Source organism: Antennarius striatus, chromosome 20 (genome assembly GCF_040054535.1).
Source record: "Antennarius striatus isolate MH-2024 chromosome 20, ASM4005453v1, whole genome shotgun sequence".
Taxonomy (NCBI): Eukaryota; Metazoa; Chordata; class Actinopteri; order Lophiiformes; family Antennariidae; genus Antennarius; species Antennarius striatus.
The window spans coordinates 17619917-17636596 of record NC_090795.1 but is presented as its reverse complement, the minus strand read 5'-3'; the positions used below and the strand labels follow the sequence as shown (position 1 = coordinate 17636596).

The window sequence follows — 16680 nt, the reverse complement described above, 5'->3', positions numbered from 1 at the left end:
TATAGCATCCATTAAATCAACAATTGAAGGGACTGGAAAAAGAACTTCCATCATTGAATTATTGGACGAGCTTCCAGTGCCCTGAACGGAGTGCCACACCAGACCGCTCTGTCCTCCATACATAAACAGGAAACCTGCTGGCAGGAAACCCAGAGTAATGTTACACTTAAATAGAGGGGCCGCTCTGGATTTGTCCTTATCGTAGCAGCTGGCCCTCCGTCAGGACTACAGCTGCTATTTCTGTGTGTTTGTCATGGTGGAAATCATGTTTTTTTATTCTGGTCATTTGAAGTGGGCCAGACCTCTGGCTCTGGTGAGCGAGTCCACCGTGACCGGAAAGCAACGCTGACATAAATAGCATTGTGTCACAGTCGTGTAGTCGCAATTCTGTTTTCACTTTTATCCAACCAGTAAGTGTAGTGTGTTGTTGTGTGATGGTTGGTTGGTCTGAAACAGGATTACACAAAACTACTAAATGGATTTAGAAACTTTGGTGGAGTGACGCAGCCCGGGACGGGACAGAACCCATCAAATGTTAACGTGGATATGGATGGATGGATAGATAGATCGATAGATAGAGAGAGAGAGAGAGAGAGAGACAGACAGACAGACAGACAGACAGACAGACAGACAGACAGACAGACAGACAGACAGACAGACAGACAGTACATGTTCCACAACTACACACACAAATAAAAATTCACAAAATTTTTCACAAAAAAAGGATTTCTATTAAATTTAGTAATTTTCTCAGTTTTCTGTGTGAAGAGTTCAGACAGTATTTTTCACCTGGGAGGAAGTATAGTCTATCTGTGGTATTGTCTCCATGTGGCCCTGAATCAGGTATGTGGGGCCATTGATGGCATTTACTTTAGAACAAACTGTTTGTTCATCAGTTGGTGACAAATGATCCTGTTAATGTGATCTACTGCTGGGACTGTGAAGACGATGGTTTGAGTTAACCCTCCAGCTAGAACATTTGGTCCCCCCACAGAGAGATCTTAGACCTCATGCTGACACTCTTATCTCCAGTGTGTTTGTGTGTGTGTGTGTGTGTGTGTGTGTGTGTGTGGGGGGGGGGGGGTTCTTTAAATCTATCTTCATTATTACATACTATCTTCTCTGGATCTGATATAACCTGATAGTCTCAACAGTGTCCACGATTCCATCTAACTGGACATGAAACAGACTTTCACAACCATTTATATAAGATGAGCTCATCATTTAGATGTTTAGTAAAATGACTGTTTGTACACAATAATTTACTTGTGTTACGTCATGCAGAAGGAACCATTCAGTAACCCAGTTACAACTGAACTGGTTACCTTTCTGACATCATGGTGATCCTTCTGTATAAGTCAGAGGCTGTATCCACAGACGGCTTGGCGTCATCCTCCACGCAGACGTGTCTGGTTGTCTGGAAGTTGTCATGAAAACTGTTCATCTGATTTACTTCCAATGTTGCGTATGTCCCTGGGGCCCAGGGAGGTACCAGTTTGTTCCCACTATCAGCCTACTTGGAGATGATGAAACCTTTGTTTCACTGCTTCATTTTTCTCATACAAAATGTACAAATAGGAATTTACTTTTAAAGGTTTTAGTTGTTGTTGCCCCTACGTCTCAGAGACGTAACTCATATGATGCAATTTGAACTCAGACAACTAGAGTACAGTGAAACCTTGAGATACAGGTTTAATCTGTTCTGTAACAAAATTTCCCATTTAAAATGATTTTAATCCATTCCAGCCTCGAACAAAAGCCCCAAACCCCCTAAATTATGAAAAAAACCCCCACATTTTTATCCACCAATAGACATGCTGACTTTACCTGTATATGATTAATAATATATAAGTTACATAAACAATGATAAAGTAAGAGAATAAAGAGCAAGTAGTGGTGATGTCCCGAAGGGCAACTCGTAACTCGTATTTTTGCTTGTATGTCGAACAAAAATGTGGACAGAGCCACGAGTCGTATCTCAAAAAAACTTGTTTGTATATCAACCCAAATCAAAGAGACAGGCTATTCAACCCAATGCCTGCATATTGGCCCATCAACAGTCTCCTTCACAGTGGTAAACTTCCCAGCATGCAGCAGGTGGTCCACAGACAGATCTGTACATTATGTCCACAGATGATGTTTGAGCTACAAAGGCTCGTCTTGTTCTGAAACGACATTCTGCATTTTTTTTCCAGTCTGAGCCTCTTTGTTTGGGAACTATTTGTTGTTAGTGTGCTTGGGTCGTCCTTCTCACATTCAGCTTGAGTGAGCGTGGACCCTCAGTTTGCTGAATGGACTTGGGTTAAACCCGGAGGTTCTCCGGAGCGGCTGAGGAGTACCTCCTGCTTTAATGGAGCCCCTGAATGGAACCGTGTAGCTGAGGGTTCTGTTCCTGTCCTGGATGTCATGAGCTAGAATGGGGCCGGTGCTCATTAGCAGCTAACCGGGGGCCTCATACTGTACATGACTGAAAGGCTTCACATTATTATGTGACCCGCCATTGTTTGGATAAGCTGTTAGCTACTCTTTGAGAGGGGAAGACATGGAGAGAACAACTCTTCATTTGTCATTTCAAGTTCTCCAGAATTTGGTCCGAGTACTCCGAGATGTGTGATGGAATTAATTGTTCATTTTAATTTAATTTTGCACCTCCAAACAATGGTAGGGGACAGACTGATAATTGGATTTGAACATGTTTAAAGATTTTTTGAGATGCGTTGCTGAGAAAAGATAAAGAGTAAGTGCATATTTACACACCTTTGACATTCATGAAAATAAATTAAAGTTGAATGGAATGTTAAAAAGTTGGGGAAGGGTCTCATTCTGCATGTTTTGTGGCCTAGACTTCAGGAGAACACATCCAAACAGCCAAACACCAACATTTTTATCAACCAGTAGACATGTCAGCCAATAGCATCCACGTATGGTATCATGTGACTACTCATTGGAGACGTTTGCTCCTCGCCTCTCGCTGTCTCTCTCGTCATCGATGAGATGAAACCTACATCTCATCGGGGGCAATATATAATATATATATAATTTTAAAAATCCACGATATAGTGAAGCTGCACATCTTGAAGTGCGAACAATTGAGGTATTACTGTATGTGGAACAAAAATATGGACAGACTTGTATCTTGTATCTCAAAAAACTCGTATCTCGAGGTACGACTGTAATTTTTACACCATCTCACAGTCGTCCTGAGCTCAGCTAACAAATCAAAAGGGTTCAGGGAACAGTAAACCCAGTGACCTGTGGATGGAAGGACTCTGTTCATGTTTGTCCACATGAAGGACTCTGCTGCCCTAAAACGCTCAATTTAGGGTACCAACTAGTCTCACTCTATTCATTATGCATTCTTCAGAGCTCTCTCGTTCTCGCTGTCTTTCTCACACACACGCACACACACACACACACACACACACACACACACACACACACACACTCGCACACACATAGTGGTAGCCTAGTTCTCTATAGAGAATCAAAGTTGAGTGCAACACACCCCGTGATAGGATCCAGAAACTGTAGTTTCAGGCAGCTGAAGACACACACACACACACACACACACACACACACACACACACACACACACACACACACACACACACACACACACACACACACACACACACACACACCCTCTCTCTTTCTCTCTCTCTGACACACACAAGCACACACACACTGTTGTGATAAACAAGTGTTGTGGTTTCCATCGCCCTGTGTTTCGTATGTCGAGTTCTCTGACCTTGCTTGACCTTCCTGCTGGTGGGGGTCAGAATGGGAGAAGTGGGTGTGGCCATGGCAGCAGGAACTGGGGGAGTCAGCTCCAGGTTGGGGCAGAGTTCATGTTACCTCCAGAAAGTAGTGCATCCCTGGGATGCGCTTCAACCGAAATGTGTGCATCCTAACATGAGGTTTATGCATCCCAAAAGTAATAACAGAATGTACAGTAGAAACTGCAAGGATTGGGTTTAATCAATAGTACAATATAAAGACTAAACTGTTCATTTTAATGTTTTTATTGATAACATCATAACTGTTTGAGTAAAAAGAAAACAACAGAAAATTATATATTAGTTTTATCAAAATGTTAAACCCTGAACCAAGCTGACAGAACCTTCTCCACACACATTTCAGTAATAACTAGTAATATCTGTAGTAATATCTGTAGTAATATCTGTAGTAATATCTGTAGTAATATCTGTAGTAATATCTGTAGTAATATCTGTCTCGTAATCATCTCAATTTACCCCTGCCCCCTAAAAACCTGATGTTATTACCTTGAAGAAAGAAAGAACCTGCTGTAGATAATTTTCCAAACCTGTGACAAGACATCGTCTACAAAGAGGGAAGTGAAGCCAGAATGACTGGAGGGCCTGAATGATGGAGACATTTCTGTCTCAGTATTTAGGTTTCTCTTGCCTGTTTTTCACAGATGTCTGAGCTCAGAGAGCTTGTAGTCCCTGTTTGTGTATCAGAGGATGTGGGTTGATATGTAGATGTGTACATTCACCCGTGCACTTAGAGTCGCCCGGTTTTCAGTAGAGTATTTGGGGCGGATGTTAGTCCAGGTAAACCTCGGTTTACGTCATTCATCGATTCCAAGAGTTGAAAAATGACGTTGAATTAACTTGTTTACAGGCTAGACTGAAGATAATCATTCACAGTTCTTTAACATATTTAATTTATGAGGGCATTTTCAGTAATATTCATGAATCTCTTTTAAGTTAACACAATTAAATGTTATTTTTTTATATAGTACAGAAAAAACCTTGCGGCTTTATCTTCAACAGCCTCTTCTGCGTCGTGGGTCACGGGGGTTGCTACGGGCTAATAACATGAGATTATATATTCTTAATGGGTTATTTATTACTCTTTCCATTTGGTGTTGTACTACTTTCTATGTGCTGATGCCTTCTGTGTACTTTTTCTGTGTTTTTGTGTACTCACTGTGCTGCGTGTGACGGAGAAGTTAATTTACCTGACGGAACCTCCTCAAGGGATAAATAAAGTCCTACTCTATCTACTCTACTCATGATATGTTTTTATTCTGATTTATTGTACAGAAACATTAATGTGTGCTTTTAACGGTTTACTAGTGAATTTACGATGCCAGTATTTGTGGTGGACAGATGTGAAGTGGAATAAAATGATGTAAACTTGTTTTATTTGTTTGTATAATAGAGAATGAGGTTAACCTGCACTGAGTTCACATAGATAACCTGAGCTTCAGGGAGCACTTGTTTCACACGAGCATGACGATAACAGGAGGAGTACTGTGTCTGTCCCGGTTCCAGCATGACGTTCACGTGTGTCGGTCGCCTCGACAGGACGCTGTGTTCCTGCAGACAGACGCCGTCGAACGGTTAAACCCTGATTGTAACGTCAGCTCTGTGCTTCTGTCTGCAGATCCATCCTGTTGCCACCATGCTGCCGAGTTCTCGCCTTGCAAGGAAGCTTGTGACCAGGTAAAAACACACACACACACACACACACACACACACGACCACTTAGCAGCCCGTAACAGTCGGCCTATGAATAGATGTTTTTGATGGGGAGTGGTGTTAAGTTTTTTCTCTTCGCGCTTTGAAGTGCAGAATAAAAGTTCCCACCCCGTCACAATTGGGAGCAGGTGATGCTCTCTCTCACCCTCCCTCTCTGTCTTTCTGTCTCGTTTAAGCCCCCGTGTACTCTTCCTCATGTCAGAGCCACAAAGGAGATATAAAAGAAGCTTTTTAGAAAGCCGATTTCAAACCTTCCGTCTGCGTTTGAAGTGGTGGAACGCTGGAGAGAACAGAACTTGTTGTGCTCGTGTGGGTTGACGTCACCATTTAGCCAGTCAAAGGAACAGAAGTGATATACTGTAGACAAATGAGGGAAATGACAATGGATGAGAAGAAGATGTAAAGCAGAAGTAGAGAATTTAAAGCGATGTCTTCAAATAGAAGACAGTTGAGAAGAAAAGAATGTGACCCTTTTGAAAGCCACTGGCCTCAGAATGCTCTCGGGGGGCTGTGGTGAAGGTCCTGACTGTGTCAGGGTGTGTTCTGTGATGGGGGGTGTCGGGTGTGGGTGTCAGGGATACGCTGTAATCACCAGGACTATTTTAGCTCTAATGGAAGCTGCCGTATGCGTGGTTACTCCCTGAAATGAGCACTTCTCCATGGTGTGTGGTTCCAACGGTTTGATTCTGCTGTTCTGGCACATTATATTAAAGTAGACTAAACACACCAACCTGATTCACATTTCATGTCATACACCAGTTGGTTTGGTATTTTTCTGTAAACAAAAGGGACAAAACCGAAGAAAGCAGTGACCTCCGACCTCCAAGGGGGTCCTTCAAAAGGTTTTAATAATAAAAAAGTACATTTTAATATATCCTGTGGTGTGCAGAGAATCATTGGTCCAAACATACAATTTGTGTGCTAACGTCTGAAACTGAAGGGGACTGAGTTCAGTTTCCTTCTCCCAGAATGCAACAGGGTGAAGGGGATGTGTAAGGGGTGGGTGAAGTCGTCTATCATGTTACAGTAATCCCTCGTGTATCTGCGCATGAACACTCGCAGCTTCACCTCATCTTGGATTTTTAGTATATAACCACATGATACCGTACGCGCAATTCTATTGGCTGACGGCATCAGGAAGTGTGCTACGTTCCGTGAGTCTCAGGCTTCCATGAGAAACAAAAGTGTTTTAAACAGTCTATCAGTGTTTTAAAGGTAATACAGGTAGAAGGTGGTTTAATATCAGTATGGGGGGGTTCAGAAACGTTTAAATTACCGTAAATAATAAGATAAATATTTTGTCGCTCTATCGCGGAAATTCATTTTTGCAGGTGGTTCCTGGAACGCGTTAACCACGAGTAACGAGGGATCACTGTGTTGGCTTTCCAGGCTGGGCGGTCGTTATAGATGTCCTGGAAAGAGGAGAGTCACACCAGAGATCGGTCGGTTACATCCACAGGCTGTCTACCAGCCTTCAGCTCAATATAAATAGTCCAAACTACAGAAATCTGTCTTGGTGGCATCTGATTGTACTGTACCAAACGTCTCTCCTTCGGTGTGAACCTGTTGAATAGCTGGGCACACAAGAAAGCGCCCGTCAGTCTAGCAGCCAGCACTCATTTACAGTTCAGGCAGATTGAGAGTGAAACAAATGGCCTGCTGGGCCCAGTGGTTTTCATAGGTGGTCTTTTGTTGCACTACAGAGATTTCTTCTTTGAAAATCTGCCAACAAATCACTGACGCTCCATTTAGTGTTGTGTTTTTCCGTCAGTTCAGCAGAGGAGAGGATAAAGGCATTTGGGAGAGCAGTTGCCTTCAATCTGCATTTCATTTCTCTGATTCACTTTGTTCTGACGACAACCCAAAGTCCAAGAACACCAGATTATAAACACATTCTGAGCGTTTTCACACTGACTTCTGTTTGTGTGTCGCTGGAAAGGAGTTAGCTCCAAATTTAGACATCGTCACAAGCACAACAGTTTTATAACAGCTAGGTCAACGCAACTTCACCAGTGGCCAAAGGTACTGCCTGCTCCTAAGGTGCAAAAATATTCAGTCCTTCAGTACTAGTACACACACACACACACACACACACACACGCACTCACACACACACACACACACACACACACACACACACACACACCCTAACCCATCCAAACGTATGAACAAAATGTAAGGAAAAGCTTAGGAGACGACCCAACAGCAACAGTCAGCGATCTGTAGTTGGCATCATGAAACCAAGGGAGGGACATTCACAGCTTCACACGGAAACACCTCTTTCCTTCCAGGCTTCACACTGAGTTCAAACACTGAAAACTGTTTGGAAAAATGTGAGTGAGTGTGAACAAAGACTTGGTTCTCTTCCCTGTCGGACTGACAAATATGAAGCCCTGATCGTTACCTGATGAGCCTCACAACAATAGCAGAGACTTTCATCAGTCCTCTAAAGCCCTGACCTCACAGAGACTCTTCTCTAGGCTCGGACCGATGCTCAGAAACCCCTTGAAAAAGCATGACAGAAGAAGTAGAAGTTGAAGAGGTACAGCTGGAGGGTGATTCCTGCAGTGTGTCGGCCTTAAAGTGTGTACAGTGCGCCCAGGAACCACACGCAAATAACAAATTCTGCGATAGAGCGACAAACTATCTGCCTCTCTCTCTCTCTCTCTCTCCCTCTCTCTCTCTCTCTCTGTCCCTCCCTCCCTCCCTCCCTCCCTCCCTCTCTCTCTCTCTCTCTCTCTCTCTCTCTCTCTCTCTCTCTCTCTCTGTCTCTTTTCCTTGACCTGTCTCTGTCCCCAGTGCATTTCTTTTTCTGGGTCCTGCCCGGAGTTTCTTCCTCAATGAGGCAGTTTTTCCCGGCCACCGTCGCTTATGCTGCTCTGGAGGGCATTGTTGGCTTTCTGTCTGTAAAGTGCTTTGAAATGTCTTCAGATGTGATTAAGCACTTTATAAATGAAAGTTGATTGATTATTGATTGATTGATTATTTATGGTAATTTAAATGTTTCTGAACCCCCCCCCCATACTGACATTAAACCACCTTCTATCTGTATTACCTTTAAAACACTCTGATAGACTGTTTAAAACACTTTTGTGTCTCATGGACGTGTGCTGCGTTCTGTGGCCCCGCCCCCACGATGCCAGAACTTTTTGAAAACGCAACTTTTTTGTTGCGTTTACGCCTTCCGTCCACACGACAGCGCAGATATCTGGAACTTTCTGAAAACGCTGGTCAAGGTGGAATTTTTTTGGAAACGCTGGGTCTGCGTTGTCGTGTGGACGCTGTATCCGCAACTTTTTCTATCAGGGGGGCGTGTCCCTGCAACGAAAACCGCTGTGACGTCATGCATGTGACCCTTGTCTACATGTACACACGGAGCTAAAACCAGCTATTTTCTGATGTAAAACAGCTCCATGTCGAAGATGCGTTGATAAACATGGTTTGCACTTAAATATTTGTATGTCTGTTTCTTTATTTATGAGTCATAACGTTTATATATGTATTCATTCATTCATTCACGTTCCAACGCCAGTTCTGGGTCAGACCGGGATGTGCTGCCCCCTGGTGGAGAACTCTGTGATGGAGGTCGTCCTTCAGGAAGAACAGCATGAATTTCCGCACGTCCCGGTCCTCTCTCCTGTCGTTCTCGGAGTTGTTCTGCTTATACACGCGTTGATCAACGCACTAACGCGTTTACGTGTGGACGGAGATCTTTTTGAAAACACTGTCGTGTGGACGGAAATCATTTTCGATGTAAAAAAAGTTGCGTTTTTCAAAAGTTCCGGCATCATGTGGACGAGGCCTGAGACTCACAGAACGTAGCACACTTCCAGATATCGTCAGCCAATGGAATGTGTGTACGGTATCACACATTCCTACTAAAAATCCGCAACAAGGTTAAGTCATGAGTGTTGACGTGCGATTGCACGAGGGCGTGTTGTAGTTAGCTCTTACTGTACTCCTCTGGGAACACTGAGGCGGTGCAGAGGGAAAGATGAATGTGTGTCCTGGAACGTCTTTAGCGCGTTGGAATTCAGCCACAGGTCGTAGTTTCGATACGAGAGACAAACACAACAAAAGACGATCTGTTTTTAGAAGACAGTGACACCATCCTGAAAACAAGAGGCCCCCAGCTATCAGAGTTTGTCAAGTTTAAGTTTTCTGAACTACTTTCATTGTTGGTCGTCTGACAGTTAAGTCTCCAACTCTGAACAATAGTTTACAACAAGCGTACATAATATTACTGAAAACAAATTCTGTTTCTGAGCATTAACAGCCCAGTTCAGTGACACTGACTTAGTACACCCCCGAGCCCTTCTGCTGTGTTTCTTTCCACATTGCATTAGTTTTGTTTTTTCAACATCTTTAACTTGATGAAAAACCCAGAAGATTGTGAGTAATATTCACGGCTGACGTGTTGTAAAGGCTGCTCTCTCCACTTCACTTGAATTAATAAAACACTTCTGTGAGTGAAGAAGAGTTGTGTTACCAGATCCTGACGCATTAGCAGGACTATCAGTGCTGCCTCCTTGCAGAGCTGAAGCTGAAGAATGAAGAACAGGATGGTTTTCATGCTGCTGTTTGTGGCAGGTCTCCTGAAGTCATCACACCAAGGAAATGGTGCTAAAGGAAAGAGGCGATTGGGTCATTTTCATTTCTGCTCTACAGACCCAACCAAAGGGCCGTTGGTTGGGTCTGTAGAGCAGAATGTTGTGTTGGTGTGTAAAAACTGAATGAAAACTGTGCTCTATTCCATGTTTGACTGTGTTACAGCTCACCACCATAAAGAGTGAGTCACGTCTGAAGCATCTCCTCCAGAGGTTACCCAGTTACTGTCCAGAGTCCATGGTGAGTCTCTGTCCAGTGAGGTTCAGATGGTCCCTGTTGAACTTACTGAGTCTGTGCATTTAACCTGAATAATGTCCTCACCCTAAACCAGTGATGTAGACAGGAGAGCAGTGAGCCTTCATGTCACCCTCTGGAGATGTCCTGAAACAGTTTGATCAAAGTCTAACAGGAAGTCTATCTATTTTACCTCGACTTAATTCTAAAAGTCCATCAATGTTATACACATATCAGTTCCTCGGGTCTCTGTGTGGGAAAACAGCCCTTAAACTCTGTTTTGCTTGTGAATTCAGTCATTTTTAAACATACCATAATAAGGTAGAACCTATCAGAAACAGTGGTTCTGACTGGAGGGCTCTTTGCTTTGGCTAGTCTAAACTGTGTTAGTCTTCCTGTCGTGTTGGTGCCTTTCTGGCCCCTGCCCCTTTAGAAATCATGTTTAATCCTCACGGTGAGAGGCTGCTGCTCTGCGTCCCGCCTCATAAATGATTCTGACACCCACTGATGGGAGGCTTTGTTCCCCAGCCAGGAGACATGAAGGAGTGTGTTAACAGTGACCTGCCTTTGTACAATCCAGTCTCCCGTAACGCTCACAAGCATGAAACACTTGTCTTCCAGCCACGTCTCCCTGCACGTCTTCTGTCCCTCAACCAGAGGAGACAGACCAGTTTGTTTGTGATGGATAATACCACAGCAATTCAACATTTCCTGTTTTCAGCACTGCTGGAATGTAATGTTTGTTCTGTGTAAAATGATGGCACTTCACTTCTACTACAAAGTTCAGTAAGTTTTCAGACAGATTTAAGACAAGGGATTACTGGATAATGAGGTCAACCCCACGGCTCCATGGGTAACACATCCACAGCATTTCTAACACCATCACACTCTGGCTGCGCAGAAGACGTGTTTCAATAAATATGTTTGAGAAGATGAAATACTGCTCTGATAATTCTCCCATAGGACAGAACACTTCATTTTTCAGGGGTTGTAGATCGTCCAGTTGAGAGTTTCACATTTTTGTTTCTGCAAATTTGATGAAAGCTGGAAGGTTTTGGTGAACGAGTGAACTTAACCATCTCCTTTGTCTCTTAGAGTGAACTTTGGATGTGCATCAACTCCACACTTCCAGGTGAGAGAAGAGCGTTATCGTCTCCCAGCGGCGCTGGGACTTGTTAACTTGAACGTGTTTTCATTGTTAATGTTAAGTGTGAACTATTTTCTGATGACTTCATCTTCAATGCCAGAATAGTCTCACTGGTCTGGAAACATTCAACCTGTTTTGGAGCAAGGTAGCACTTTTGTCCCACAAGGTCCCGGGTTTAAATCCACCCGAGGACCTGGGACTCTTCTGTGGGGGTTTTCACATTCTCCCCATGTGTGTCTGTCTGGGTTCTCTCTGTTTTCTCTGGGTTCCATCCATCATGAACAACATGCAGTAGAGGTGAATGGGTTAGCTCTGTTAGCTGGGATAGGCTCCAGTCCTACCTTTACCAGAATGTGCCCTGTGATTTTATGATGGGTTTAATGTGACTCCATCTGCATCTCTGTTGCATTTATGTAAATCCATTAGTCAGACTCCATGATTTTTATTTTTTTACCAAAAGCAAATCACTTCTGCGCAACAGAATATTAAACAGTTCAATATTTAATCCAGGTAAACCTCATCCTACGTTTTTAATCGTTTCAATTTAACTTTAACCAGGCTAAACTGAAAATAACCATTCCCAGTTCTGTACTGAACTTTAGAATGTATATGAATGCATTTTTTAATAATATTTGGTTAATGTGAATCTATTTGAAGCTGACAAACAGTTAAATACTGTAGTACAAAAAAATGTCGCCATCTCGTCTTCAGCTTCCCCCTCATTGTGGTTAACAGGGGCAAAAAATATTATATCATGTTTTTATTCTGATTTGTTGTACAGAAACACGGTATTATGTGCTTTTAATGGTTTACTAGTGATTTTAGGAGTCTGATATTTGTGGCAGGTAGACATAAAGTTGAATAAAAATGACATAAACTTTTTGAAAACCAACATAGAAGGGAGAACACCGTAACTCAGGCCGACGTAACCGTAAAATGAATGTACTGTAGATGATCTTGATGTGTTTGATTTGTCCCCAGGAGTGTCCAGGAAGTCCGATGGCTGGGTGGGGCTGGGCTGCTGTGAGCTGGCCATCTCAGCTGAGTGTCGGAGGGAATGCCGACAGGTGACATACTGCAAATTTAGTATGTCTACATTTTCAATCAATCAATATTGTATTTACTATTCTTTTTTCATTACAGGCTTCATCTAAAAATGACATTACAAAAGTATGCAAAAAGGTCACAGAGGTAAGTCAGTGTCATCAGCCATTCCCTTCAAAGCCAGATGTGCAGCACATAGACGTGAGAGAGGGAAACAACACAGTGTTAATGACATTCTACATGTTATCTGTCACTGAAACCCAGTGGAGGAAAGAAGGCTCCTTTCTGCCGCCTGTGCCATTTACGCACAAGGCACGGCAGCCTAACCAAAGATAGCACACACAGTCCAGGAACGGAGGAAACAAGCAGCTGTCCTCCTGCAGGCATTATCTCAGAACACCCCAGAAACAACTGTATGTTCTGTACATACAGTTAACACAAGAGTGAGTGTAACATTAACCCTTCTGTTGCCAGAGCCGATGTGGTCTTTAAATAGAGGGAAGGCACTGAATTATACACTAAACCATTGTCCAGCTGTAAAAATCCCTCACATGAAACCAGACTTGAATTCCTCATCACTCCAGTCCATAGTCAGGGAATTTTTTCTCTTGAGACGTTCTAAGCAGTCGTGAGCCAAAGATAATGGAGCAATTGATTTAAATGCTATAAAGTGCGTTCAGTTAAAAAAGAGCTTTTTCCTTCTCATTCCAGAACTCCCTCTACAGCTGCATCACCAAAAATGAGAGTAAGTTGATACTCGCACACACGTTGGCCCGTCGTCTCTGCGTCCACACGGGTTACAGATGAATACTGATCTGCTAGAGCGTTTGGTGACTGGAGCCGTCACTGTCAGTAATGTCCATACTGTCTGGGTTATCCTGTTCAGGTGACAATCTTGTCCTTTAATAGAATATAGAGAATTAGGTTGACACAGCAAACTCAAACCCGGAACCGCCTGGCTGTGCGGCGACAGCGCTACCTACTGCGTCACCGTGTCGCACGATATTAATTTTTAATAATAGATTCGATTCTGTTCCTGAAACCTGGGCATAGATACAAGAGTGATCACATGTAAATGCTAACGTTTGTTTTCTTTGGATAAGACAGACTAGAAGCTGTGGTGAAATCACTGCCATCTGCTGTTTGTTAGTCATGCTCCATCTAAAGAATACCCAGATTACTAGATTTCGTTGCCGGACCTAATCTCCCTTTTAAAGTACTTAACGTTGTTGTTGTATGGTGACCGTCTCGTATGAATGCAGGCTGCCACACTGACAAAGAAATTTCCTGCAAGAGGTCAATGCATTATTAATTGATCTAAAGGAAACTATACTTAACATGTCTCATCTGATTAAGGGTATTGATCGGCTGAGGCTTAGATAAATGTTTATTCCCAGAAACCCCTCTGTGAGTGGCGTGGTTGACCTTTCTGCATGTCTTCTTGTTTGTTCAGTGGGCTCCACATGCTGCAGTTATGCAGGGCGTCACACCACCTGTAGGGAGTACTGCCAGGCCATCTTCAGGACGGACTCCACCCCCACCGTGTCACAGATCAACGCCGTCAAAGAGTACTGTCAGAGTCACAGCGCACAGCTGCTCAGCTGCGTCAGCAACTTCACCAAGTCCTACCCCATCCGTAGCCCCATCGACAGTAAGTCAGTCTGCTCTCTGTGCAGGACGCCGTCCAACGCCGGCTTCCACAGGAACACCGGGGTCATGACTCGTCATGACTCAGAGAGACGGTTATTGTCCCATTATGAGAAAAGTGTGTTAAAGAGAAGTGTGGGCACGCTCCATCTCCTCTCTGAACCTTCGTTCTGACGTTGAAGCCCGGACCTCACAACCACTATTTCTGCACGCCAAAAGAAGTAGATCACAGTTTTAAAATAAGCCATTCATTGAAAGTGCGCCTTATAATCAGATGCGCTGTATAATCCAGAGCGCCTCATTTGTGTGAGTTTTTTTTGTTTTGTTTTTTTAATTAATTTAAATTTATTTATTATTTATTTTGATTAGGCCATTTGTTGAAGGTGCGCCTTATAATCCAGTGTGCTTCATTTATGTGTTTTTTATATTATTATTATTTTCTATTGTTATTGTTTTATTTTATTTACTTACTTATTTATTTATTTATGTTAAATATGCCATTCATTGAAGGTGCGCCTTATAGTGCGGAAAATACAGTACATTAATAAAATCTCCTGTCATGCACACTGTTTCATTGTCCAATGGGTGGGTGCGATCCATCACTGTCAGTGCCGTCTCAAGCCCTCACCAGCCCCCCCCTGTTCCTTCCAGGTCTGTACTGCTGCGACCGGGCCGAGGCCCCCCACTGCCAGGTGGCATGCCGGCGAATCCTTCGCACCATGAGCACAGAGCATGAAATCATGGAGGGTCTGATACAGGAGTGTGGTTCCCAGCCCCTCCCTCAGGAACCCATGTGGCAATGCTTTTTGGGTAGCGCACACCCCCCATCCCCACCTGAGGAGGAGACCCCCCATCCTGCCAAAATGGACTGTGCCAAACTGCACTGCTGCTCCAAGGCGAACACCTCCCTCTGCAGGTAGAGCCTAGAGGGGGTCAGTGGTCAGTGATGTGTTCAGAGGTGAAGCTGAGGTGGACCTGTCTGTGCCCCCCCACAGGGACATGTGTCAGGAGATCAGCACCAACTGGGGCAGCCAGACGTGGCAGGACTTCGACCAGCTGTGTGAGTACAACCCGGTGGAGACGGAGCTCATCAACTGCCTGGCCGACGTGAGGGAGCCCTGCCAGCTGGGCTGCAAAGACCTCTCCTACTGCACCAACTTCAACAACAGGTCAGACCCCCGGGGGCCCCAAACGGCTCAGGTACTGTCGTGTAAACTTTCTCTCTTTTTAAATTAAAAAAGATATTTAAAGGGTTCTAACCCTTTATTTATTCTGAAGCTTTTCCGTCTGAATGTCAAACCCCAAAACAAGGGGGGATGGCACCTTGCTCAAGGGCACCTCAGCAGTGGCTGGGAGGTGAGCTGACACCTCCCACCGTCAGCTCACACTCTGAGGGATGTCCTGGGGGGAGCGGGATTTGAACCCCCGATGGCTGGGCGATCCCTCTTCAAGACATTGCCAGAGTGAGGGACCAGCGCCCCCAAATCCTAAAAGGGCGGAATCGGTTCCTTCTGTTTACTTGATGTTTTTAAGTTGTTCGTTACGTCTCCAATACCATTGAGTTGACTTGTTTAATAATTGCACGTATTAAAACTGATATTTGTTAATATATTCTCAAAAAGGTGGTGAAACATACACTTATTATTACAAATACTCAAACCATGTAATCTGTGAGTCAAAAATACTTTATTTTAAGTAAGTAAACTTAATTTACATGTGTCTATTTCACACAAATATTCCTGTTGGAGTTTCACTAATTAATTTTGATGTAGTCAAATCAAATACTCATCATGATGATATTCAGAATTTTATTGAGCATGTATAACTATATATTACTGTCACATTGACGAGGTCCTTGAATCAGCTTTTAGAGTTTAGGTCTACATGTGTAATTACCCAGGTTGGTTGGTTGGTTGGTTGGTTGGTTTGGTGGGTGGGTGGTTGGTTGGGTGGGTGGTTGATTGGTTGGTTGGTTGGGTGGGTGGGTGGTTGGTTGGTTGGTTGGTTGGTTGATTGGTTAGGTGGGTGGGTGGTTGGTTGGTTGGTTGGTTGGTTGGTCGGTTGGTTGGTTGATTGGTTGGTTGATTGGTTGGTTGGTCAGTTGGGTGGTTGGTTGGTTGGTTGGTTGGTTGGTCGGTCGGTTGGTTGGTCGATTGGTTGGTTGGGTGGTTGGTTGGTTGGTCGGTTGGTTGGTTGGTCGGTTGGTTGGTTGGTTGGTTGGTCGGTTGGTTGGTTCCTGAGATCAGTCAAACGGGGGTCACCTGATTCAATATTCTTCCATAAAAACATCCAACATCAAACATTTACATGGATGGATTTTCATGTATTATTTTGTAAAAAGGGTTAAAAGCTCATCCTTCAAATAGCAGTCTCTGATTGGTTCTTAGACAAGATGGAGACCCCCCCCTTCACTAACTTTAAAAGAGAGAATGGGGGGGGGGTATATGTTAGGCAAATAAGTTACTTGTATTATAAACATGTCAACCAACATTTG

General features: G+C 43.7%; 1 protein-coding gene across 1 annotated transcript in view; it reads left to right on the top strand.

The window, feature by feature from the left end:
• Nucleotides 1-16680, top strand: part of reck (reversion-inducing-cysteine-rich protein with kazal motifs) — a 50667-nt gene that overhangs the window by 12390 nt on the left and 21597 nt on the right. The window contains exons 2-10 of the mRNA XM_068343852.1: nt 5413-5471; nt 10280-10354; nt 11444-11480; nt 12477-12562; nt 12639-12686; nt 13251-13284; nt 13993-14190; nt 14838-15102; nt 15182-15355. Of these exons, the coding sequence (XP_068199953.1) occupies nt 5413-5471; nt 10280-10354; nt 11444-11480; nt 12477-12562; nt 12639-12686; nt 13251-13284; nt 13993-14190; nt 14838-15102; nt 15182-15355 (976 nt within the window). The remainder of the gene's footprint in view (nt 1-5412; nt 5472-10279; nt 10355-11443; nt 11481-12476; nt 12563-12638; nt 12687-13250; nt 13285-13992; nt 14191-14837; nt 15103-15181; nt 15356-16680) is intronic.